This window comes from Equus caballus, chromosome 16 (assembly GCF_041296265.1).
Source record: "Equus caballus isolate H_3958 breed thoroughbred chromosome 16, TB-T2T, whole genome shotgun sequence".
In the NCBI taxonomy this organism is placed as follows: domain Eukaryota; kingdom Metazoa; phylum Chordata; class Mammalia; order Perissodactyla; family Equidae; genus Equus; species Equus caballus.
Genome location: NC_091699.1, coordinates 84,186,226 through 84,213,572, shown reverse-complemented (window position 1 = coordinate 84,213,572; position 27,347 = coordinate 84,186,226). Strand labels below are relative to the sequence as shown.

Below are 27,347 nucleotides of genomic sequence, written 5' to 3'. Positions count from 1 at the left end.
CTCTGTTTATCCTCAACTCCTAATACCTCTCCTGCTCCTTTATTATTAATTTGGGCTGTTAGGAAGAGAATAATCTCTTTCTTTCTAACTGTGGATTGGGAGATGTGAAAAATAAGCCTAGCTTCAGGTGGAGGAATGGAATAGTTCAAAAGCAGGTCTGAGGCATTTGCAAATGCTTAAGAATTGAAAAATCAAAGAACTTATGGTCCCTGCTGAGGACCTAGAAATATAACTGGGTGTTTGAGTGTGCATGAGTATCTGTGAGTGTGCATTTGTGTGTGTATGAGAGTGTGTGTGTGTTGGGGGGGGAGGTGTGGTCCTGGCAAGTGTCTGGGAGCTTTGGGCCACTCACACTAGTCACAGGTTGGAGGTCAGTGGGTGAGACCAGGATTGCTGGAGGATTAGAGATCCAGTACGTAAAGCTCTAAAAGCAGTACTGCTGATCACAAGGACTCGATCAAGAAACAAAATAAGGAAAACACATTGGTAAATTATTATAATTGATCCTTCGAGTGGAGTCTGGAGCAGAAGTTCAGGTTTCTGATTCCAAGTGCAGTGCTCTCCCCAGTGGAGTGAATCAACTCTGAGATGCCAGGCACTCTGGCAAAAATTGTGGCCATTGCAGTAGTTGACCCTGGGCAATGTCCTGTGGAGGCAGGATGGGGCTGAATATCACCCAAGAAAAAGGTAAAAGAATTGGGCATCCTACGGAGACGTTGATTAAACCCCTTTCTTTTGGACCTCAAGATGGCTGACAGTGAAACACTCAGTGGCTAGCTCCTCGGGACTCCCCAGGGATTTTATGGGTAATGGTGGTGAGTCGTCTTTTGAGCATGTACATTATGACTTGATTCCTCCATTTCTGTCTTTGCACAGGGGTCTTCAAAATGCCCCTAATCTTAGGAAATTTAAATTTGAATAGCTCAAAATTAAATAATTGAAAACAGTTTTCTACTAACCAGTTTTATAATCCTACTCATTTAAAAGTGAATGTAAGGGGCCAGCCCAGTGGCGCAGTGGTTAAGTTTGCACGTTCCGCTTCTCGGCAGCCCAGGGTTCGCTGGTTCAGATCCTGGGTGCAGACATGGCACTGCTTGGCAAAAGCCATGCTGTGGTAGGCGCCTCACGTATAAAAAGTAGAGGAAGATGGGCATAGATGTTAGCCCAGGGCCAATCTTCCTCAGCAAAAAGAGGAGGAATGGCAGCAGATGTTAGCTCAGGGCTAATCTTCCTCAAAAAAGAAAAATAATTGAATGTAAAGGTTTTACCATTTTTAGGTTTTAAATATCAGTTTTCTGTGAGAACCAGCGTAATCTCTCAGGTCCTTCCTCTCTGTACTATAAATACTATGCTGTTTGGTAACCAGTCAGAGAGGTTCTGAGGTTGTACCCCTGAAGCTTTTTTTGGAGTTCAGGTTTAACCAAAGGGGTAAAAAATTAGGCAAAGCAATGAGTTTTCCTTACTTCTAAGCTCTGGGTCCTTAGGATACAGTCTTTGTGGCATATGACAAATCTCCATGTTTGACTGTGGGACCCAGGCTTGGCCAAGCTAAATGCCACTGCTCTCGCTATAGCAAGGGGTTCAGGGATGGAGCCATGAATCAAATAATCCAAAGAGTTTTATCAGGATTTTTTTCCCTTACAGATATCAGGAAAGAGATGCCTCCTTTTGGCAAGATTCCCTAGCTGAAGGATGGCATATGCCTAGAAATATGAGCAGCCATCACTATCCTGTGGGGACAACTTGCCTGAGAAGCAAACCAACAGAGAGGAAAGCAAAACTGAGAAGAGGGCAGAAAAAGGTAGTCTTGATCATATCCCTTGATCCAGCTGTGCCTGAAGCCAATCTTAGCCTCAGATATCCTAGTTACATAAGCCAATGCCCTGTTTGTCTTAAAGTTGTGCAAGTTGCGTGTTTGCCATTTAAACAGGTCCTTTACTTGCATTATTCCATTATTCTTTTTTTTTTTCTGCCTTATCTCCCCAAATCCCCCCAGTACATAGTATTCCATTATTCTTAATGTCCCTATTCTATAGACAAGGAAACTGAGATTCAGAAAGTCTAAGTGCTTTGTTCAAGCTAATGCGGCTGGGAAGTGGTGTGGCCTGGGAAGTGGTGTGGCTGGGCTGTTCTGACTATAGCTCATGTTGGTTCCACAGCCCAATGCAGCCTCAGTGAGTACGGCTAACTGAGCTGGCAAGCGCAGCCCTTGACATGATCAAGAGGACAGCCATTGGCTCTCTTGCTTTACTAGCTCAGGGGCAGGCCAATGACGTCAGACACTTCAGGCTGGTACACACAAGGTCAGACAGGATACACTTGGTCCTTGGTCCCATGCTGCATGCCTGGCTGTGCTGGGAATCCCATTTTATTCAGGCTTCCCATCTTGCAGAAACCACTACCTGGGCTGGATCAGACCTGGTTGGCCTCCAGGCAGCCAGGCTGCTGCTGAGCAGACACAGATCCTGCAAACAGAAACACCCCAGGAAGAGGCGCTCGGCTTTGAGGTGCTAAGCCTCCCACCTCCACTTCCCAAAGCTTAGGAGAAAAGAGCAGAAGCTGTTCCAATGTGAGATAACAGTATATTTAATATTTAAGTAACAAAACATGCAGGTTAATACTCAATGCATATACAATAAGTCAGAGCGACAAAAAAATTACAAAGCACGATCTAACTACATGAGGCTTTCAAACAATTAAGTGTTGGATAGAGAATGTGCGAATTCAAAACCCAGCTGAGCCACACCCCAGTGCCTCAGACCTGACCAGGGACTTTCTGTAGGTAGGAGTGAGAGCTCACCATGACCTTCAACTCAAATCCTGATGCCCTAGACTGCTCAGCTTCCTCTCCCCCGATCCCCAGTTCCTTTGCTTGAATTGATTTATCTGTCTGTCCTTTACCCAGTGCCAGACAATGAGTCCCCTGGGTCCTCTATCTGATTTGGCCTGAAACCATTGCTGTCTAGTGAGAAGGGTCTCTGAGTTTACTGTTTTGGCTCCTTTCCCGATTCCTCTGTTTAATGGGCCATGATCTGGTCTTCCCCCAGACATGGTCCATTCAGCCTGAAGACCCCTGTGGATATTCAGCCATCTCTGGGAGACCACTTTCACGCGCACTATTGGTGTGAGGACTTTTTTTTCCCAAGTAATAACCAAAGGGTCAGATTCCCCCGGTGCGAATGCTGCTGCCTGATTAGGTAGTTTTGAGAGACTGCGCTGACCTCCCTTTCCTGGGGGGCCTACCCTGGCTCTGGTGCCAGGATGGAAATCTGGTGGCCCGGAAGAAGGAGTTGAGGCCTTCTCCAGCAGTGATGTAAAGACGGGGAGGGTGTGTGCTGCAGAGAGCTTTCGGTTCTTGAACGTCCAACCGTCCAACCACTCTAGTGAATTCAGTGACGGGAGCAGCTCTCAGAGGAACAAAGCTGACCACAGTGCCAAGTAAGTGCGACTGTCAAGTGACAGTGGCCTGTAGTCGTGCAAGTGTGGATATGTGTCTCTTGGAAACATAACATTACATTCAGGCTCATCACTTTTTTCTTTTTTGAAAGAACTGGTTTCAACTCACTTCCTAGGATCTGCTGTGTTCCATTATCTGGTTTTCAAAGGGTTACACTGACTCTGTCATGTATGATCAGAGTCCTGGAGACCTCAAGGGGAGAGGATTAGGATCAGTCAGCATTTCATGAAATTCGGACTTAAGTGTGACTTTACAAAGTACAATAGAGGCAACGTCAAAGCAATTATTTTGTCATTTTCTTCTATCTACGTGCAGGGGTGAGGCTAATTCACAGAGCCAGTGTATCATTTCACTAATACACTAGTTATTCTAACTATATTTAGAATACCAAATATATTTAGATTACAAAAAAAAAAGAAATCCTTTTCTCATTCCTCCAGGGACACTTTCCGGCTGGTGACACAAAGAAGAGCTGCAGTGGAGAGCCCTGGAGACGCTGGGAGAGTCTGGCTGGAATTAGCAGATGCCAGCGGAAGCAGAAAGGCGTGGTTTCCACAAACTGAAATCACTTTGGTCAGGTAACGTTCAAAATCACAGTGTGAGAAAACTCAGATAATGAGCTGGAGACGTTACTAAGATCTTTCCCCATCACCTCTTCTCCAGTCAGTGTTTATTAGTAGCCAAACTGGGGAAAGGGAGGCAAAAATTAGATAGCAGAAAATGATGTCTTTTGACTGACTCTCTCTTTTTCCTTTTACAATTGTTCTGGGAGACGAGTTGGGAAATAGATCATCAATGAGCAATTGGCTAGAAGAAAGAGAGAGAGTCTGTCTAAATCATCCATATGTCTGATAGGAATTCAAACCACATTCTATCATCAGATTGGGGAGGTTATATTAAAAAAAAAAAGGAAATAGAGGGCTGGAAAATATGAGCTACGGCCTCTAATTCATATCCGATAACTCAGCTGTTTCGTGATGGAACATTTAGAGACGGAGACATGTGGCCAAGACCATCTGGCCTCACCAGGTGAAATCAAGGCTTTGCTAACTTCCAATTGTGAGGCAAAAGTGATCAGGAATCAAGGTAAAATGTCCTTGTTTTGGGGTGAGCTCTAATGGGGGAGTTTCTTCTGCCCGCGCGAGGTGTCTCCGAGGGCTACACGTAGTCGTACTTGGAAGGATGAGATTGTACCTCGTCCTCTGTGCGGGCTCCTCCATCGTATATCTTCTTGTTTTTGGTGTTGGACCCAAAGCCAGTGCTGGCCTTGAAGCCTCCAGGCTTGTAGGCAACATTGTGGCCTGAGGCATGATAAGACACGGTTTTGTAGCTGAAAAGAGAGAAACATTCCATGACCATAGATGTATTCGGTAGGAGGACGAACCGCCCCATTTTCCCTGGAATGTCTCAGTTTTAGCACTGAAAGTCCAGTGTCCCAGGAAAGCCCTGGTCCTGGGCAAACTGAGGCAGTTGCTTACCCCAGGCTTTGAGACACTGGTTTTTCTGGAGTAGAATTTCTTGCTTTCTATTAAAGCTGGTAGTTGGTGACTGGTGAGCTCCCTCTGGTAATCAGCTAAAATGAAGCTGAACCAGAAATACTGTCCAGGGGAACATGGTAATGCCAAAGAATCATAGAATTTGTGAGCTGGAAGTTACCAACGGCAGCCCATCTGCTCTAATCTGCTTAGTTCATGGAGGAGCTAACAGTGGCCCAGAGCTGGCAAACGACTTGCTGGAGGTCACAGGGCTAGTTAGCAGTAGGACCAGACTGGGATGCAGGGCTCCCAGCTCCAGGTCCATTCCTGGAGGTAAGCAGGGTTTCTCAGCAGCCATATATGCTATTGACGTTTTGGAGTGGATGCTTCTTTGTTGTGGGGCCCTGTCCTGTGTATTGTAGGAGACTTAGCAGCATCCTGGCCTCCATCCGCTAGATGCCAGTATCACCCACCTCCCCACCCCAAAGTGGTAACAATCAAGAGTTTTCAGATGTTGCCAAACATCCCCTGGGGGACAAAATGCTCCAGCTGAGAACCATTGAGTGAGGAGGACACTGGAGTCAGAGGGAACCTAGAGGGATGGGTTTTTTCCCTTCAAATAGGATCATTCCTAAATCTGCTCAGGCTGAAATATTCCCCTTCTGTTCTTTAGGTTCCCCATAGAAGAGAAGGTTCCTGAACCTTTAGTCATAAAGTTCTTCCATATCCCTGGGCTGTCATGCTGGCTGCAAATTACACATTAGGATGGACTCGCATCAAACATCTGATTGGTCGGGGAGGGGAGACTCACTTGGTTTCCTCGGGCGCCAGGCCCCGGCAGGCGATGCACATCATCACGCCTCCAATGAGCGTGAGGCCTCCAGCGACCCAGCCCACAAACAGAGCCGAACCGAAGGTGTACCTGAGCCGGGAGACGGTGGCTGTGAATGTGGGTGACTCAACTCCCCAGGTTCCCCACACGGCACCTGGCCATGCCCATCCTTTCTGGATTCCACATCTATCCCCACCCACGCCCCCGAAACATACACTCCTTTGGGTCACAGGCAACGTTCTCAGGTGCCCTGGAGGATGGACTTGGGACTGAAGCTAATCAGCGAAACAGCAGGAGATTCTTGGGCCCCTAGCATCACTCAGGCAGAGAAATACCTGTTAGTGTCTAATCCCAGAGAAACACCTCAGGAAAGCCCCCTCCTCCCTACTGGCAAAGGGGAGTGTCTCGAAGGTTTGGCCAGAAAAGTTCGAGAGATATGGACTATCTCCAGTTATTATTTCTGAAGGAGTTTTGGTCCTTGGAGTTCTTACTTTGGGCCAAGAAGCTTTCGTCTTATCTAACTCAAGGAACCCCGGCAACCACCCACTCAGGCAGGAGTGAAAGTTTGGAGTCAAGACAACTCGGAGGTGTAATTCATGCCCCATAGCTCCTCAGGATCAGGCGGAGTGCAAGGCTTAATCTGAAAGCATGCCCTTCCCTGTCCTGCTTGCCCCCTCCCCATCCAGTCTCCCCTTCTCTAGTAAATCACTTACACACGGATCCTCAGGATCTGTTTCTGAGTAACCCAACCTCTGGCACTTCTAATTTTTAAAAGTTGATGATTAATTCAGGTTATAAAATGAAAGGCTAACACAAAACACCTCACAAGCCGTGTATCGTGTGAAGGCAGGAGCTTTGTGCTCTGGTCCAGGGCTTAGACTCTGCCAATGTTTTACTCAATGCAGCAATGGCAGAGGAGGGGATCCTGGGACCGAATGGGGAACCAGAACCAAAGCCCCATCAATTGGCTGCCAAGATCTTTCTTGGTAGCTATGCTGTCTTGTGTGAATTCTGGGTAGAACAGATGAGAAGACAGAAAGAAGGGGGGAAACCACAGCCCATCCGTGGATAAAGATGTTCTGGAGGCCTTTCAGAATCCTGTAATTTCAGTCTCAGGACTGAAGTTGCCTGCCCCAGGGACAGGGGCAGGTTCCAGGGAGATGGCAGGAGAGAGTGACGACAGGCATTAGTGCTGGGTGCCAGGTGGGTGGGTGACTCTGCTGGTCAGGAGCAATGACACTAGGTACCCAGATACTTTGGACAAGGTGGGCTTTTCTATGTAGGATGACAACCATCCTGATTTGTCTGTGACAGAGGAGTTTCCCAGGATGTGGGACTTTCAATGCTAAAGCTGGGAAAGTCCCAGGAAAACCAGGACGAGTTGGTCAGGGTACTTCTAAGTTGCCCTTGTAAGCAAGAGACCATGGGAAGGCCATGGAGGAGGATGAGGGCAGCTTGTGGGGATCACTTCCTTCCCATTCTTGAAATAAAGCAGGAACAAGGATGGGGATTAGAGTTCCAGGGAGCCAGAGAGTAATGGATTTATATGTCTTCACACCCTGCCTGTATCCCATGATGGTGTGGCTGGAGAAATACCAAGTGGATCCATTCCGCAGACAACGAGTCGCTAAGGTATAATATTTACATTGTTGTCCCAGAACAAGATCTTTCTCCTTCAGGAATTTGTTGCTGCTTCTGGCTATGAAATATATTCCTTTGAAGTGGCTAAATGAATACGGGTGTGGAATTCCTCTTCCATTTTTTAAAAGTTCTACCCTTCTTCAGACACCAAATTATAGTGGAGTTTTATCTCCCTCTCCTCGACTGTAACCTCCATGAGAATAGGGACCTTGTCTTTATCCCCAGCACTCTGGACAGTTCCTGGCCCACAGCAGGTGATCAATAAATTTGCAAAATGAATGAATTAATGAATGAGAGAAAGAAGCAGCTGTACAAGGAAGAAACATTACTTTTCTCACCTAAACTGCATCTTGCTCATTTCTATTCCAGCTTTTACCTGTCCCTAGCCAGGTTCCTGTCATGGACTGGAGATGCGAGTTGATACTCATTTACATGCCTGGGTTAACAGTGCCTGTTTCATTGCCACCACAATGGGGCCTGTGTAAGAGTGTTAGATAAATACTGTGAACTGTCGCTGTATTTCAATGCAAATGTCAGATCAGCCCCAAGTCATATCACCAAGGATATTTCACTGAAATGAAGTTTATGAATTTACAGATCATTGTTGATTTATGATATGGCATGGTTGCCTCTGATAAATTTTCGCTATTTCAGGCACTGACAATCACATTAGGCATATGTGTTTAATCAGATTTTTACAACAATATTCCCCATGGAGCACGGAGACTAGATTAGGAGGTTACCTGGTCTGAACAGTCTGCACCATCCCACCCATGCCGGTGTACATGTTAGCTGTAGACATCCAGAAGTTAGTAACCAGCATGTTGGCAAACACAGACACTCCAGCGATTGCACAAATACCTGTGGGCAAAGAATAAGAAAGCTCCAGAGTCAGTTTTAAAGAGATCACCATGTTTCTGAGGCAGCGTGTGCGTAAATGAGTGTAGAGGAGCAGGCTGCAGAATATCCTGTTCCCATAACAGAGTGGTCAATCCAAGCACCGATTATTGAAGTCCCACTATGTGCTAGATGTTATATTAGGTGCTTAGACTCTCTTATCTCCCTAATTGTGGAAGGATTTACATGTGCACAGAAAGAGATTTTTCTATGCATTTTGGGACCGGGGGTTAATAGTACAAATATTTTGGGCCTGGTCCTTTGACTATGTTAAGAGCTCTTCCCTTAAAATCATTTTCTAGAGTCTTACCAAAATAATGCCTTTGGGGATTGAGTCACATGACTACCCTAGGGTTGAGAGTCTCTTATAACGGGGTGGGGTTGGCAGCTGAGAGGAGCTTTAGCACTTGTGACAATTCCGTAGAATGTAATGGGGCCTTAATCTCAGATTTTGAATCCCAGTGTGTAAAGCTCTGATCCATGTTCAGATCACACTCAGTAGAGAGAACCGTGTTTCCTCTGCCAGAAAGATTTTGCTTTGACATTCCCAGCAGCATATTTGAGAGGGGGAACCCCAGGCTCCTTGTTCACCTGAGATGATGAACATGATCCCAGACGTCAGTGTCATGTTGGCCTTGGCAGAGTCCTCCATGTTGCCAATGCGGATGCACTTCAGGGCAAAGATGGACACCAGGAGGCCAATGGCACCCAGGACAATGCCCACAACCATCAGGGCTCGCACTGCCTGCAGCATGGCTGCAAGACAAGAGGCAAGAGACAAGCAGACAAATAAGACCACTTGAACAAAGCTTTGTTAATAAAACAATGCAACCACAACCAACTAGCACCAAACTGCTGAGAAATAGCAATTCCATAAACTGTGAACCTTGTCGTTGTCAGGGGATGTGGAATTGTGGGAAATGCAAAACTATTGCTTACAATCATCTAATTGATGAAGGACACGCATGTGAATGTAGAATGAGACAATTAGGGACTGCTGGAGCTGGGAGGGCCAATGGAATTTAACTATTTTATTTCCCCATTTTAAAGCTTGATAATCTGGGGCTCAGGAAGGGGAAATGGCCTGATTAAGGTGACATTAAAAATTACTGATAGAACTTGGAGTAAAACTATCTTGCTTTGACTTCTAACCCAAACGTCTCTCTTCTCTGGTCTTTCCATATAGGCTCAATGCTTCATATAGTTGGGTCTGCTTTAGGAAAACGCAGTGTTCATTTATAGCATATAATAAAGCAAGGTCACTAGGTGATATACCAAGGGCATTGTATTTTTGCCTCTTTCCAAAGGGACAACTAAGGGCTTGGTGAGCTGTGATTTGGGATGTATGTAAAAGACTACTATATCAATCTCAGACCTTTCAACCCAACCCAACCACAGTTTATTAGCCATTCCCTTTCCAGGAATCAATGGGAGCTCTTGGTCTTGCTGGACTCTCCTGCAGTGACCTCCCCTCTAGATATATCCAAAGTGGCTTCTAGTGCTTCCTTAAAGTGCAGGGGACTCATCTCAACAGTTCTTTACTGAGCCCCATGACTATGCATGGGATTGACGGTAATTAACAGGTCAGATGTGGTCTCTGCCCTCATGGAGCTTTGCCAAGGAGGGGAAAGACAGTTATTAAACATGTCCATTACAAGCATAATGAATTTTACAAAAGGAAGACAAATGAATCTTTGGTCTCTTTCAGAGGGAAAGGCCCCAGTGTGGGTAGTTCTGATAAAGCAGAACTGAAGAACTGTGTGATACAAGGCAGAGAGCTCCGTCCTACCCTAGTTGTCATGGCCAATTGCTACTTTTGATTGAAAGCTATTAGGGGCTTTTAATTAAACAATTTTCATTAAAAAGTTAATCCACATTAAAAAACTCCTGCAATGTAGGTAATATTACTTCCATTTTATAATTGAAGAAATTGAGACTCAGAGGTTAAGTTACCTAAGGACACATATGAAGGGAAAAGCAGAGCTGGGGGTCAAACTCAGAACTGTCTCAAAATGGTTACTTTCCCAACACAGTACGTTGCTTTCAGGTACCTTATCCTGGAAAAACCGGCAGAGTCTGGCTGCCGTCAAGGTACAGGGACCTGTAAGCTCCTAATAGGATGTATCCTCCAAACTTGGAGGCTTGGCCATAAATGTCATCCTCTGAAATGGATGCTAAGAATGCATAAAGGGATATTCTCCAAAAATCATCTCAGGGAATACTCTGTCCCAGGAGACTATTTATAAATGTGACTCTCAAGACAGGGGAGCCCTGGGAGGGAATTCTCTCCAATCTCTTTGGGAAGATTTCCATCTCAAATATGGCCAATATCAGTGGAACTGCCAGCTTATTTACTCTAAGGTGTGTATCGCAAAGCAATTTGTCATGACGGAAGAATTGGTGATCAATAAAACATACTGAAAAAGGAGAGGTAGACCATGCAGAATTCATTAAAGAGGCTTCTGCAGCATCTGAGGAATGGGGCCTGGCACCTTTCTCATCGGGTATCTCCCTGTGCAGAGATGACAGTATCCAGCTACTCCATCTACACCAGCGATCTCCATTCACTTGATTCTGATTCTCTTCTCCCTAAAGAAACTTCTGCTTTTAACTTTGCTTCTCTGCTGGGAAGAGAATTCTACAAGCAGCCATCATCAGTCTTGGTCCTATTAGCAACTGTATTCCCAGGGTAAATGTATTGGTTTATGGTGTGGATCAATCCTCCAGGATCTGACTATTCATTCCTGGGAGAATTGATTAACACTGGCATCTTGGGCTTGCAGCTGAGTTCTGATGCGAGAGCAGTGGTGGCTCTAGTAAGGGAAAGAGAACTTATGAGGGCCTTGGAGTGGCCCTTGGATCCATTCCTTACATAGGAGGGCTCCAGTGTGTCACCTCTGTTCTCCAAAGCCTCGCCCAATGGCTTTGCAGGGGCCACAAGATGCCAGGAACAAACACACTGTTCATTCCCTCATTAACAAAAGCAAATATGTGTCATCTACTCGTGTACTCATTTATGCCTTTGTATATTCATCCAGCGCACGTTATGTACTTTCATAGTCACACATTAACATATTCATACACTCATCCAGGAATTCACTTATTCATTCATTAAGTATTTTTAAGCTCAAATTCTCTGAAAAACCCTTTGCTAGAGGCTCTAGGAGGTATAGTTTCATGAGAAATAATCTCTGCGTTCAGGCACTTTACAACCTGGGAAGATTATATTTTTATTGGGAATCTTGAACCTCAAATTTCTTTTCACCTTGGGAGTGCCTTGGCTAAGGAATTATAGTAGAACCACTTTCTGATGGTCACTCGTGGTGTGGTTCCAGTTCTCTTTAACACACACAAACTACAAGCCTGTGGTTCAGGGCAGCTACAGAGAGGAGATTTGTGGGGCAGCCCCAGACTTCAGGATAGGTTTCTTTTTTAGCCACTCTGTCTCTTATTTGATATTCTGAGCAAGAGGCACAGGCTTATCAGCTGATAACACTGAGTCAATGGGCTCTATAGTCTGATTCCCTGCACCAAAGGTGTGACCACAGCATTCTTTCCAAAGAACAATGCAGAATTATCAGACCTGAAGGGTGGGCAGGCGTCAGGGCTGACAGAAGCAAACAGAAAAATGGCAACTCAGCGTTCCCTGCCAGTTGCAAAATATCTTATTCCCCCAAAGGAGCAACGGACTGACAGGCAAGGGGACTTCGGGTGTGGTTCCCAACCCTGGCTGTCTCTTAGCATCTCCTGGGGGGAACTTCAAAAGAAATATCAATGTTTTGGCCCCACCCCTTGAGATTTTCATTTAATTGCTCAATAACGTAAAATTTCAAGGAATAATCTGGGAAAACAGCCCTCAAGGGGGCTCAGGAAGAGGTGCTCAGACTGGAGTTGAGAGGAGAGTTCCCAGTGGCTGACATCATTGAGCTGGCTGGGGGACAGGGGGTGGGGTGGGGGGTGCTGATAAGACAACAAGTCACCAGGGGCCAAAGGCCTGGACCTGGGGCCTTTGTTGGGGGCGGGGGGAGAGGACCCATACTTTCAGGCACAGCTTGGCCTCAGATTGGAGGCCGGAAGGGCTAGTGGAGGAGTTCAAAGGAGGGGAGCCAGAGGAGGGAAGTCTGAGGCCAGGCCTCGGAGGAAAAGCCCTTTAGAACAAGGTGGAAGTGCCTAGATTCTCCAGAGATCCCAGGGAACCAATATGGAGGTCCTTTGTATCTACCGAAATCCTACAGAACAATGTGATACCAGGTGAATGTCATTAGGCAAGTCTTTTAATCTCACTGATGCTGCTTCCTCAACTCTGGAGTGGGATAGAGATATCTCTTACACAGAGACATTGTGAAGAACAGATGCTACTTGGCACCAGCATAGACTAAGGCAGGATCAGTAAATGTCACTTTCTGCCCTTTCTCTAAAAAGAATGTACTTCTCTCTTACCCTACGTGGCTTTGGCTTGCACTAACTGTGTACAAACCTGAATCCTCTCACATGGTGATAAATTATGGTTGAGGATTTGAAAAAGTCATGCATGAGGGAGTGTAAAGGGCAAGAGGGGAAGAAGATCTTAAAGGAGGAGGCGGAGGAGAAAGGCCTGGACTAAGGTCAGGGGAAGATCAGGAAGGATGGGTTCAGGATCTGGCTGGCAGTGAGCAGGGGAGCAGGCTGATGGGTAAGGCAGTGTAGATGGCTTCCATCCTCATTGCCTTTCCTTTTCACCACTAAGGGGGTGTCCAACTACATACCTCTGACTATGTGTGTCCCCACCAAGAAATGATGCCCCACCACTGACTAGTCCATGCTAGGGCATGATGCTTTGTGGGTGGCTATGCTTGCTATCAAAGCAACAACCTCCACAACCACAAGCTGAGGAGGCATTTGGATCCTGACTCTACATAGCTTTGATCATCGAGAAATCAGGACAGCCAGCCACATTTTATATCTAAGACACAGGTTCTCTTAGGCTTTGTCAATGTGTTCTCAGTTCTCTGTGAGATTGCCTTCAGAGGTATAATAGTGTGTACACTTTTAGAAGTTTGTCCATATATTTAAAAAGGTATATTTGTGCTAAAACATGTCTCTTTGTTGAAGAAAGGGAAAGCAGCTTGACTGAAAACCAAGAGGCTCCCCCAGATCTCATTTCAACTTGATAACTACCTTAGAACCACTCCACCTCCCAGGGTCAGTTTTTTTCACCAGACAGTGGGGAAAGACAAACTGGTTTCACAGGATCGTGAGCGCTAGACTTGATGTGAAACATTCAGCCAATAGTAAGAAGAAATAGACAGGGAAGCTCTTTAGAAAGGGTACTTAAGAGCAGTTTCATAGTTTTTTCCCTTATGGATTTTGCTTCAGATTTTGCGGGATTGTTCTCGGGGGTAAATGTTGTTTCGCTAAATTCCCCATTCCTGTGCGTGTGAACGTGATGGACAGCTGATGGGAAACTCCCTAGCTCTCCATGGCTGCTGTTTTTACATCGAGGTAGAAAGGAGGAAATGTAGCCAGTTTTACGAAAAACATCAAGACCCTCAGTGCCTGCAATGGGGCCGAGAACGAGTGAAGCGCTTGGAACACAGGCAGGACAGGAGATGGGAAGGAGAAAAACGGACCCTCAATGGTCTTTACTTTGTACATTCGGGTTCATAAAAGATGTTTGATTTTGGAGAAGAAAAAAACCAGGAAGATCAAATGTCCTAACCATTTGAGAGCTTTGGGTGGTGTAGACATGAAAGTAATGATTTAATGACGCCAAGAGTTAGATCGTGTCAATGGGCCGCAGAGCACTTTCACACACATGCCTTATTGTGAAGCATTTCACAGCTGAGGAAATCGAGGCCAAGAGAGGTAGGTGGCCAAGCTATGCCCTTGATCCCTGCTCACCTGCCTCTAACCAGAGATCCCCGCCACCGCACCAAATGCAGTCCAAATATCTGCAAACACGTTAGAAGAAGCCTGACTTGACCACGATGTCATCATGCCGCCAGGGACGGGAGTTTGCCAGGTCTTCGCCTCCTCTCCATCCTGCTCATTGACTGCCCTTTGCTTTTCCCTCCCACTGTCTCCAGGGAGGGGAATTGAGAATGACACAAGTCATCCACTCTTCAAACTTCGTACTCCTAATTGTGCATTGTTGATGATGTTGCTATAAATGGGTCAAGGTGCCCATACACTCTCAACTCTTATTGTGCTCAGACCCAGGCCAATCTCTTCAATTATAAACGTGGCCCCTTCCAGCCGGAATGTAGAAACAGGGCCTGAGCATGGGGCAGGGGAAAAGACACAGACTTGGAAGCCTTTCAGCCTTGTGTTCATGTGCTGTTTCTGCATCTTCCATCCATGGGAGCTTGCCCCCTCTCTCAGTCTCAGTTTCCGCTTTTGTAAAAATAAAGCTAATACGTATTGCCCTGTATTGTTGTGAAGGTTAAACTGGACAGTCTATGTGCAGTCCAATAAATAGTAGCTGTTTTTATTTCTGTGCACTGTCCTTGGGGAACTCCATACTACATTGACTGTTTGGAATATAGTGAGAGGGAATCTTGGGCTATAAATTACACAGAGCTGGTGGTAAATGGGTAAACAGTCCCGCTACTACCATGGTGTGCCTCAGTAATCTATCTGTAGGTTACATCATATAGCTAGTTGAATGGAATGAAATTATTCTACGGCCATAAGTTCCAACTAAATGTGATACATTTTTATCAGATGAATGAAAAGTTAAGTGAGATTTTGCAAGAAAAGAGCTTATACATAGGAAGAATTGAATAACTGGTAGCGATCATTAACTAAAGTATTATAATGGTATTGGCCTCATGTCTTTATAGCACTTTAAGGCTTACTTTTCTGTTGGAAGGTGGTACTCCCTTCCAGCAGAAAGGCTTGTAGGTCAAAATTAAACTCTCCATCGTCTTGCATTTCTATCTCCAGGCATTTTACCCATCTCCTCTGCATCAGGTCTCTCTTCCCTAGACCCCTTGTCATGCTCAAGAAAATGCTTTCAGCAGCTGTTTCCGATGGCTGAATCCCCTCTAGGCCTCAGGTCCTGGCTGGTTAATGTTCCTCCTTCCAGCTCCCTCAGGATCCCAAGTGTCCACAAGCCACGCTCTGGCTCCTCCATCTCCTTACGTTCCTGCCTTCAGTTTTTGAGCTTCTTTTTAGTCTCTTCCTCCTGGTAATTTTCCCGCCCAACCCTCACCTCAGTCGGCCAAGTCTTAAGTCATGAAACAAATATTTGCATTTCGGGATGCCAGTTTACATTGTAGTCCCTCTTGCTGCACGAGGACTGGCTATTCTTAAGTCCACGCTGTTCTCCATGGCCACAGATTGTCAGTGATTGGAAGTATCCCCTTTTCTGCAAGCTCAGTCCCAAGAAATGTCTTTCCTGGCTTTTGGTGGACTCTTGTTCCCTCAATCTGGACAGGCAGGGCTGGGGTACACCTCTGTGATGGCTGCTGGGGGTGTTTTAGCTTTTCAGAATTGTGAGCAGCGTCATGAGGAGAGAATATGCTCAATCTATCAGAATGCTCTAGGTTTGGTACAGAGATTTGTGGGATCCTATTCAATTTGGGGATGTGAGGAGGCGTCAGGCAGGAGGTGGTATGTGAACTGGACCTCGCACACAGGAAGATTTGTGGAGATGGAGGTGGTAGAGGGGGCACAGAGGCAGTGGGGGCAATGGGTGTCCAGGACCAAGCCCAGAGTATAGTAAATGGACAGGGAGAAGCATAGGCTGAGGGCAGAGGAACAGTAAGACATAGGGCAGGGAAGGGAGGTGAGGGAGGTGGGAGGGCATGGGTGTCAGGCTGTCATGTCTGCACCTGATTAAGCTGGGAGTGGGGAACCATGGAAGGTGCTGGGTTTTGAAATATCTAGGGAGATGAGAACTGAGAACTGGAAGTGGGTGATTGGAAGATTCTGTCCAACCCTTTGCTACAGTGAAAGGAGTAAACGCTCTAAAGAGGTGAAGGGCAGAAACCAGACTGAGAAAAGTTAAGAGTGAGAGGTGGTAGAAAAATTTAGTCCTTTAATTTGGTTGTTAGTGACCTAGGGAGAGATAGAGCTTGACAATGATCAGAATCTAGAGGTTTTCCAGGAAAAGAGGATACAGGCATAAGTGAGGAGGAGAGATGAACGAGGCAAGAAGGAGAGGGCTGATCAGCAGGGACGACCAGGCAGCATGGTGTGGGGCCTGCAGAGCCCGGTGGAGAGGTCGACCTGGGAGGAGACAGGGCGAGGGGGAGGGATCTTGTTCTGCAGAGAGTACATCTGCCAGGGGGAAGCCGGGTGGGGGTGGGGGTTGGGGTTGGGTGTGGGGCGTGAAGGTGGGGGGAGATTCCGAGACGGTTCCTGGAAGATGGGATCCCTTGGTAGAACCAGAAGGACAAGTGAGAGTGGCAGCAAAGGGGTTTGGCCATTTAGGAGGGTGGGAATATTTGGGAGCCCATGTGTGGAAAGACACAGACAAAACAGAGACTGATAACGTGTGACGGAGCCCTGGGAAGGGGTTATTGAGCATGAAGTTATGGATGTCATGCCTAAATTTTGAATATAAGGTCAATCTTTTTTCCTCCTTTGGTAGTTCCTTCCTTCCTTTGATAGATAAAATTGGGTGCAGCTAGCAAGTCAGCAATCCACGGTCTTGCATTTCCTCCCTTCCGACCTCTGCTCTCCCCCGACAGCATAATCCCTCCTCCGTGGCTTCCTTCCCTCAGGCCAGGGTCTGCCTCCCTTGCTCCCCTAAGCAGGTCCTTCGCTAGAGTCCGCAATCCTGTTGGTCCTGAAAAATGAATGGCTTCCAAAAATGGAGTAAATACCCCAATTCTTCTACTCTGTCACTATCTTCTATTTCTTTCTGAAAATGAATTATTTGAATTGTTTTTCACGATTCAGTTTCAAGGGCTTCACAGGCTCTTAACAGTTTTGTGAAATTTATTTCCATCTACCTGTTTACAAGGCGTTTGTTTCAGAGAGGCAAAACCCAACGCTCTCTTCCTTTCCTCACCAAACTCACATCTTGGCCACTCCCTGGAGCCACTAATTAGCGTGATCATTTATTTTCTTTTTACTTAAAAAAAAAAAAACAAGTAAAGCACCCATAATATCCAGAATGCAAAATTCCTATGATGCATATTTGAAATAGTTATCTGTATTAAAAGCAGAGGTTTAACTTATTCCATCTTCAGGGCTGAAAGGATATCACATTTATAATTATATTTATTTTCTGAAATTACTGTAATTCCGTAATTCTATTCTGACATACATTGTGAGTGCATACCAGAACTTCTCAACACAAATGCAGAAAAAGAAAATTTCTAATTTAATGGCAATATATATTTTTGGTACCTATAGAGACTCCAATTGTCCAAAGAAAAATGAAATTAAATTGAAAATGACATGAAATTAGCTCTCGAAAAACTTTTTCAGCGACAAGAAAATATTCCCCATCCTGCTTCTCTCTTCTCATGGATGTGCAAGCAGGAGCAAGGCCCAGGCACATACATGCACACAGTTAATTTTCTTCTTGAGGAACATTTTTCTAGTCTATTCTAGTAGCATGACCCCACAACAGGCCCATTCTTTCAAGACCTGCGTCCTTACTGCCCATTCCTTTGACTTAAGACTGAATTCTCCGATTTTGTCCTGTTCAGCTATGGCTGTCTTTGACACGGGGCCAACTTCTCAGATTCACACCTTTAGTCGGAGCCGACGCTGCACGGGTCCCACCCAGCCCCCCTGCCGTGGGGTCCCTCGGCCCCAGCGAGAGCAGCAGCCCCTGGCCCCGCTCCCGGCGGGTGGGCCCAGGGGTGGCCCGCGCCTACCTGGCAGGCCTAGGATGGTGAAGTAGGGCCGGCACTCGGTGAACCCCGAGCTCTGCCTCACACAGCTCTGCCACAGCCCTTCGTACTGGAACACGGAGGTGACAGGGTTGTCGTACAGGTCCTGGGTGCTCCACGTGTCCATCCCCGTGGCAGCGATGCAGCCCGCCAGGCCCAGCACGGACAGGAGGAAGCCCACCACTTGGCAGGTGGTGGTGGACATGGCCTTGGCCTGGGCGTGCGGCCGCCGCCTCCCCCGGGAAGGTGCGGGCCCACCGCGCGGCGCCCTGGAGGGAGCTGCTCTCACCCACGCTCTCCCTCCGCTCTCCGTGTTTGCTCACAGTGTTTTCCTTAGATAGTTCAGTTTCACTCTTGGTTCAAGGGCGTAATTTTTTCATTTGTTAGGGAACCGGCCCCAAGAGGCACTTGTCCTGCTGAGCGGCGCAGGCCCAGCTGGTCTGGTTCGTGCCAGCCTCCGGCATCCCGGCATCCTGGCTGGCCTCCGAGCATCCCGAGCACGCCGCCGGCTGGGGCGAGTTGACGGCCAGCGCAATGAGAACCCCACCGGCCCTTCCTCAGCCCCTGCTGTCACGGAAGCCACTTGGCGGAACTTATGCGTAATAAAATGGCCCCAGGAATCTCTTAAACCAGACTTCTACACTTTCTCCTCACAACTCATAAACCACTTTTCACTTACGTCTTCCCATTTTGACCTGACAGAAATGGGTAGGGCAGGTGTCCTGGGCAGAGTTGTCCCAATTTTTGAGAACAGGGAGCCAAGTCCTAGAGACATGCTCTCGGTCCACAGGTGTTGGAACTGGGATGGGAAGCAGCAAGCCATCCTTTTGACCTCCAGCTCGCCCTTTCACTCCTGCCACAAGAACCACAGGACCATGTGGCAGAAACAGAAGGTTCCACAAAGGACAGAGGAGGGACCAGGGCTGGCTGGGCCAAAGACCCTGAGCCGGTCACTCAGAGACCTAGGATCGTCTCTGGACGCTGACGTTACCATGCTGTGTGCTACCTGTTTTCATCTGTAACACGTGGGAACTAAACCAGAATACTTCACAGCCTTTTGAGATTTCACACACTGTCTTCTACGTTTTGCTGAAAAGTTTTCACTACCGTTGGTCAAAATATCAGGAGTTATATAATTACAAAAAAGAGAGAATCAGCTGGAGATCAGCCCTTGCGTTTTGTCTACACAATTCAATTTCGTTAGAGAATCGATCAATCTGTGGCTTCCCGTGGGTCATGTGTCTGGTCTCTGAATTCAGATACAGTTTAATTGGTCATTCCCCAAATCTGGATTTCAAGGCCCTGAAACACACCCACACACACCCACACCCCAATCTCTACCCTGTACAGGTTCTCCCCAGGAAACAAGCCTGTCCATCTGGACGTTTCAATGCTATCTTGGGCGCACCCTCCCGGCGCTCCCACAGCTTTACTCCCAGCAAACACAGAAAGCAAATATGGAAGGTCTCCCCCCTAGTTTGAATGGAGGCAACACTCCCCTCAGCTGCACACCTTGCTCTAGGTTCTGTGATCTGCGTTTGTAGAGAAGGAAGCATGAACCAGGAAACTCAAAATAAGAGCATAAGCGAGAGCATGTGACTTAAAATGGAATGGTGTTGGTGGCTGTGGCTCCCCTGAACTGAGCTAGAGGACCAACCCTAAAAGGGGAGGAGGGGACAATAGACAAGTGACTCTGGTCTCTGCTGGTGGACGGGGATTAATCAATTAGATTGGAAAATGTTGTAATAATTCGGGAATGATTCTGCCACTGTTTCTGTGGACAGAGTCCACTTTAATCTTATTTCAAACAAGAGGCAGGCTTTTTATTCATAAAGAGATCTGTCAGACTTTTGTTTCTGGTGTTCATTTTATGACATTTGCTTAACACCCCTCAAACACATTGACAATAATGCCACTGAAATAATAGATTGAAAATGGCAAAATGTAAAAAATAGGTTATTACAAGTTATCTATTCTCACTCCTGGTAGTTTTCCCTCCCACTTCCCTATGCAAATGTTTTTATGCAAAATTGCAAGACAGGGAAAAAAGTTACATAGGTAATAATGCATTAAGCTTTCTTTCCTGTTTGAAATGGTGACAGTGACTTTATTTTTTTGGAAGGAGGAAAAGTTAATTTTAAAGGATAAACTAAAGCTACCTCGACCTAAGTAGAATACTGAATGAGTAGAGAGAAATTGTAAGTCTGCACAATTTTTTTATGTGAAACAAATATTTACATGTTTTAAAACATCTGGAAGATGAGATTTTTTACTTTCTGGTGAGTTTTCTGTGCTCTGAAATGAGTGGACCACTGCTTTTGCCATCACTGACAAAGAGTGAATTGGGGTCCAAGAGGAAAATCTGGCTTCCTTGTTCATGGCAATAGGCTTTGTTAAAACGTATTAAATGTATCTCTGAGATAATTCATGGTCTGATTCTGTTTAACAATAATGGGGTTGGTACAACTTTGTTTAATCACCTTTAAAATGGAACAAAGTTTTTTCCTGACTTCTTAGGGGAAAGAATTCCTATATTCAGGTTTAAATGTAGCTCTGGCAGTGTCATTGTGGGTTATAAATTTCCAGGAGCTTGTATTATTTTACTGACATTGGAGAAAACGTTTCCTCCAATTTTCCTTTTCTTTCTTTCTTTGGAGGCAGATGAGCCTTGAGCTAACATCTGCTGCCAATCCTCCTCTTTTTGCCGAGGAAGGCTGGCCCTGAACTAACATCCATGCCCATCTTCCTCTACTTTATATGTGGGATGCCTGCCACAGCATGGCTTGCCAAGCGGTGCCATGTCCACACCTGGGATCCGAACTGGCGAACCCCAGGCCGCTGAAGTGGAACGTGCGAAGTTAACCTCTTGCCACCGGGCTGGCCCACTCTCCCGCTTTTTCTTTACAGCTTTTTAGGAATGTTAATATAACACCATCTATGGTAATTAGGTAAAAATGGTGGTCAAATAGCATTATAAAATATTATATCCAGGAATTAGGGAGGAGTAAAATTAGTATGCTAGCAAGGCAAATGATTGGTACAACTATTATTTTTTTTCTTTTAAAATATCACCACATTGTTTATCCCCAATTTCTGATTCTACTTTTTGGTACTATTAATAGAAAATATGAAAGTAGAGAAAGTGTTAACAAGTCACTTGTAATTTTAAATCCTACACAAAATACTTGGCATATTTCCTTTTTATCCATTCTCTGTATATATATAGAAAGATTAAGAGATTGTACAATTTGATGTTTTGCTCTTTTCACTTAATTGCATACATGTGCAATGAAAGCTCCTTGTAAACATCTTGTAACGTTTTATGTTAAACATTTAATTCCATATGAGCAAGTTAGTATTTTAACATAAACATACTAGTATTCTAATACGTAGAAATGCTATTATTCACCTAAACAGCATCTATTCTTATACAGTTAGATTGTACCCTTCCTCCAATTTTTTTGGTATGAAAAACGACGTTATGAGGAACATTTTTACATATAACTCCCTGCCAGCATTTTGGATTACTTTTTTAGGATAGATTCCTAAGAGTGGAATTAAGATGTCAAAAGGTGTGAAGTTTTAAAAAATCTTCTTTATGTAGAACCAGACTGTTTTCCACGAATTTTGCTCCTGGCAGCAGTATTCTAAAGCTCCTGCCTCACTGCACCCTGACCTACACTGTGAGTTTGGGGACTTGTACGTGATCGCCTGTTTTAATTTGCATGGTTTTGACTACTAATCAGTTTGAAACTTTTTTTTTTAAACAAATATTTATGAAGCATTGGTTTTGTTCTTTTCTTGAGTTTTCAGTTTGTACTTCCTCATTTATTTACTGGAATTTTAGCACTTTTCCTATAAATTTATATGAATTATTTATTTGTTAAAGATCTTAATATATTGCTATGATTACTGAAAAGATCTTTTCCCATTGATTATTTGCTTTTTAATTTTGTTAATGGTTTAGAGAAAATGTGCTCCCCAGTCCGTGGTGCATAATACACGCTTCCCAAATATTTGTTGAATGGTGCAGTCAAATGAGTTTCGTTTCTTTTGTGTTATCCTCCACCATTTCTGTCTTAGGAATTTATTTTCCGTTTAGGAGATAGAAACGATTTTAGGATTATTTTAGAATTTTAGAAGATTTAAAACTATCATGTATTTTTACATTTAATCAGTCTGGAATCTATTTTGGTTTATAGTCAATAATTTCTGCAGCACCAATTGGGTAACCGTCCCCCCACTGCTTGGTGGAACCCTCTCTGTTTACAGCATTAAATTCACAGATGCGTCCTCCTGATTTTAGATTTTGTTCCATTGACCTGTCTGTCCATCTTTGGGCCAAAGCACACTTTTAATTATTACAGCTTTGGAATTTGGTTGAATATCTGGCAGTTAGCCCCCCACTTTTATTTTCTTCTTTAAAAAAAACTTTCAAAAGTTAATTTCATCCGCTACTTTTTATAGATAAACACTTTGTGACGTTCCCAGAGGAAAACCCTTACTGGTGTTTTGATTAGAATTCTCGTAATGGAGAAGCGCTTGGGCTCTGGGGCAGTCTGCCTGGGCCTGAATCCTCGCCCTGACACCTAGTACTACACTGACTACTAAGTACGACTGTGTCTTTGGGACATTGTTAACCTCTCCGGGCTTCAGTTTCCTCATCGATGAAAAGGAAATAATAATACTGCTTACCTCACAGGGTTGTTGAGAAAACTAAAGTGTAAATATATAAAATTATGTCACTTAGGTATATTAATATATGGTAATTCCTTAACCCAATGCCTGGCACATAGTAAGATCTCAATAAATTTTATTATTGTTAATAATAAATTAGTAAATATATTACTTATTATCATACATCAGTTAGGGACAAATTCACATCTTTATAATGTTCCTATCTAGGAACCTGTAGTATATATTTTCATTTAATTAAGGCTTTTAAATTCTTCTTAGTAAAGCTTCCTTATTAATTTTCATTCTTGCCGAATATTTACAGATATTCTTCCTAAGACACGTTTAACACATCTCATTGTGCCTCACCCCCTCCCCGGTTCATATCACACACACAGAACCAAGCAATTTTAATTGTCCTAACATGCTACGCTCTCTCATGCCACTGAATCTTCCCAGATGGTGTTTCTCTGTCTGCCTCCTTATCCTCTGGGGTACCTTGCACATGTCGCTGGTAACTCGGCTCACTCATCATTTCCTTTAGGAAGCCTTCCCCTCCTCGTGTCTGCAGCCTGTACCACGCATAGCACTTGCTATACTTTACTGCAGGGATTCTTGATGGGGGCTGATTTTGCCCCCCAGGGGACATAAGGCGATGTCTAGAGGCATTTTTATTTGTTACTACTGGGAGGGGGAGGGTGGAGGCCAGGGAAGCTGCTAAAGATCCTGTAATGCACAGGAAAGCAGCCTACGGAAAGAATTATATGGCCCAGACTGTCAATAGTGCTGAGGCTGAGGAACTTTGTATTGCAATGATCTGTTTCCTCAATGTCTCTCTTTCTGGATTTGTGAGCCTTTTGATATCTCTATGTTTCTATGTTTCCCATATACAGACAGCCTGGAGCACTGTTGAGTAAGTGTTTAACAAATGTGTGTTGAATGAATAAATATTCCTTCTAATGTCACAATTTCTGTGTTATTATTTATTTCCCTATTACTTCCCCGTGTGTGACAGGGCCAAAGGCCTTTGCTTTTCCTTCCTTGTCCTTACCAAGAGGAGACCTTGTTTAAACCTAGTCAGCCTGGGACCAGTTGGCTGCTGGTTATGGGCCATGAAATGATTTGGTCTAGGAGGGTGGCCACCGGTCCTACGCCTGGGGTTTCTCTGGAGGGTTTGCTTGTGCCTGACTTCTTGCCTCTGAGCCCGAGAGTCTGTGTTTGCATTCTCGGGAGTGTGAAGCTTCTCAATGGAAATTTTAAAATTCTGTGCCTTTGTTTCAATGGCAACGGAAAGGAAATTAGAACAAGCATGTTCCAGATCCTCTGGCTGGCCACTCCTGGTTTATGTTTATGTTGGTGTTTTTGATCATGTTTATACCAGGGGACAGCCAAGTGATGTCCTCAACTGGCACACAGACAAAGAGCTCACTCTAGCTCAAACAGAACACGGGGAATTTCTCCCCGCCCTGTGGCACTGGCCCTCCGCGCTCAGGCACCTGCGCCCTGGTGCTCCAAACCACAGAAACCCCACCAGGAAGCATGGCACCGTCCTGTCTTTGCACGTAGCTGATTGCAACAATTAGTGGCAGTAAATACACAGCAGAGAACTTTCCCTCCCCAATTCCAGAAATAATTGGGTTGACAGCCTTCGAGCCGCATTTCAGTAGCGCCACAAGGCCACCTTACCTCGTGTGAACAAGAACGGCAAAGAGCTACCAAGGGGCAGCCCCCTCACTACCACAGGAGAGGATCCTGTTAAACTCCCAATGCAAGTGAACACTACCCTTAACACCAAATTAAGTTTTAAATTTGGGTTTATTTGTTTTTTAGTGTTATTTAGATTACATTTGCAAATGTGATGTTTGTATGTATATAAGATGTGTATGCATGAGGAATCTAAATCTATTGTTATACTCGTATGTATTAAAGTGACATTAAAATAACTATAATTTAAATCAACGTTGAGGGTCTGCAAGAATTCTTTTTCTTTTAAAAGGGATTCCTACAACACTATTTTTGGAAAATACTTCTCTAAACTACCTAGTCACAGGATTTTCATACACACACACACACACACACACACTCAGGTTCTAAGAAAAGGCCTAACAGGCAGTTTTCGTCTGGCCTGGTTCTAACTCTGTGAGCTTGGGCAAGTCTCTTTGCTCCTGCAAGTCTCCATCTGTAAGACAAGTATGGAGGGTGTCGGCACCTGTTGTTAGTCCAGGACACTCCCAAGGAGAGGACCGTGTGGGGCTGCAGCATCAGACTTCGGCAAGAGAAGAGGCTAGGAAGGCGCCTCTGCATTGGGGGTAGAAAGCTCCTAGTCAGGAGAGGTGTCTGCTTGTGTCTGAGAGCTTCTGGGCTCCCTGTTAGGGCTGTGGCCTGGGGCTTGGGTGCAGGCAGGACAGAGGCTGAGTTCCTTCAGTCTCCATCTGTATATGACCTTGGGCAAGTTACACGAACTTGGTTTCCTTGTTTCTAAACGTACGATAATCACACCAGGCTCTCAGGGTGTTTTGTAGAGATTACAGACAAGATAGCAAGGCAGCTTACTCAGTGCCAGTGCATGGGTTGCCGCGGTGACTTGCCCTTTGTGAAGCAGTATGAGCCCCTCAGATGTCACTCGGGTACTTGTGTGGTATGAGGTCAGCCCCAGGCTCGTTCTCTCCATCATGGCCTCTAGCTCTGTGTGGACCCAGGTCCCTAGCCTCTGGAGAGTTTTGGGCGTTTTGCCTTTGAGGTGAGGGAGAATCCCAGGGCAGGTGGTTAGACTCAGAGCTAAGGCAGGGCCAGCAGGACACATGGACCTGGGAGTGGCTCCCCTTCCCTCCAGTGCCTAGAGGAGGGAGGCCCCAGTGAATCGACAGCTGGTCACCCACTGACGGGGCTCATGTTCTCCTGTTCATACCCAGGCCCTTCCTCTCTTAGCCTGGCATTCAGTGCTCTCCATAACCATCCCCACATGCACCCTCTTCCCCAGCCAGTGTCTTTCTTTCACTTTCCCCTGAGGAAGACTCGGGTGGGAGCGCCCTCATGCCTTTGCTCATGCAGATTTTTGTTCAGTGATTCTGCCCCTCCAAATCCTAACCACCTTTCAAGGTTCATTTGTGGTTTCTCCTCCTTGGTAAAGGCTCCCCTGAGCAGTTCCCTCCTCATCTCCTCTCCTGCAGCACTGGCCCTCTCTCCTCCTCACTTGGTACCTTGTCTTATCCAGCTTGGGGTGCGCGTTCACATTTTTGGGGGTGCCAGGCCCACAGAACCCTGAGGTTGTAGCGAGCCCTCCATCAATGTGTGGAAGGTATAAAAGAATGAATCACCATGTGACTGAAGTCTTCACTTGGTGCCTTCTGTGCATGTTTTAGTCTTGACCCTACTGTCAAATACCAAGTTCCTGGAGGGGACAGCCCTACTTTCTATTTCTGATCCTCCTTGCAATGCCCGCCTTAGATCAATGCCCCTCTCAAGACTTTGATATGTATCTATGGAAGGAACAAAGAACCAAAAAATGAAAATGACAAGCTTATCCATTGTCTTACTCTGTTACTTGAATGAAGGACAGTTTTAACATTCTCTACTCTTGTGACTTGAATTTTTCTTCAAGTTAAAATGCCCAATCTACTGAGCGAACAAACACACAATCCTTGTGTGACTAACATGCTGATCTGGGGCAGTGGGCACCACAGCCCACACACCTTTCCCCGTGTGGTAGAGTTCACTTGCCACAAAAGTCCTCTGTGCAGAGAGTGCCCTGATTCTGGTTCCAGGTGACCCATATTTTCTGGAGGTCAGGAGCCTGGAGCCACAGAGAAGGGGCCCATCTGGCACACCCCAGAGAAACATAGCACTCGGTTCTTTTTCTCTGGCCCTTTCCTCTGCCCCATTTCTGTTGCTGCTACGTGCTTAGAATTCCCTGGAAGCTGGGAGAAGACCCAAGGAGGACGGGAGATGGAACTCTGTTCAGGAGATCCATAGTCCCCGATTCAGGGAGGGGGACTCTTGGGGCTAAAGGAAGGAAGTGGCTAAAGTCTGGGTCTCCCAAATCCTATTCCCGTGGGTGATTGAGACTCACTGCCATTGCTCACATAGGAGTTATTTTAAAAATGTGCCCCTTGGGGAGAATTGGGCACCACCCAGTTAGGGGAACAGAGACCTGACAGCTCCAGCGAGCTCCTCTCCCTAAGGCTCCTGCACTCCTGTGCCACCCTGCTGGTGGGGCTGTTGCTCTTCCCTCCCCAGCGGTCCCTCTGTGGTGCCCAGGCAAAGACTGCAATCCCCCGTCTGCTCCATCTCCCCCGCCAGCCTACCAGGTGCCGGCCCTTACCTGGCAGCCCCAGCAGGGTGAAGTAGCCCCGGCACTCGGTGAAGCCAGAGCTCTCTCTGACACAGGAGCGCCATAACCCTTGGTAGTTGAATACAGCTGTCACCGGGTTGTTGTACAAGTCCTGGGTGCTCCACTGGTCCATACAGGTGGCAGCAATCACGCCTGCAATCCCGATCAGTGAAACCACGAACCCCAAGCCCTGGCAGGCGGTCACGGCCAT

At 45.8% G+C, this 27,347-nt stretch overlaps 1 protein-coding gene across 3 annotated transcripts; it reads right to left on the bottom strand.

The window, feature by feature from the left end:
* Positions 1-2,568: 2,568 nt before the first annotated feature.
* CLDN18 (claudin 18) lies at positions 2,569-27,347 on the bottom strand. 3 transcript variants are annotated; one of them, XM_070239100.1, is made up of 6 exons: positions 18,118-18,643; positions 8,894-9,058; positions 8,149-8,266; positions 5,744-5,854; positions 4,652-4,787; positions 2,569-4,142 (listed from the first exon to the last, which is right to left on the bottom strand). In XM_070239100.1, the coding sequence occupies exons 1-6, from the start codon at positions 18,335-18,337 to the stop codon at positions 4,131-4,133; spliced, it is 762 nt and encodes a 253-aa protein (XP_070095201.1). In that variant the 5' UTR covers positions 18,338-18,643; the 3' UTR covers positions 2,569-4,130. The 3 variants fall into 3 exon arrangements, with proteins under 3 accessions (XP_070095201.1, XP_070095199.1, XP_070095200.1); XM_070239098.1 differs by lacking the exon at positions 2,569-4,142 and having other exon boundaries at positions 4,330-4,787; XM_070239099.1 differs by lacking the exons at positions 2,569-4,142; positions 18,118-18,643 and adding an exon at positions 27,128-27,347 and having other exon boundaries at positions 4,387-4,787.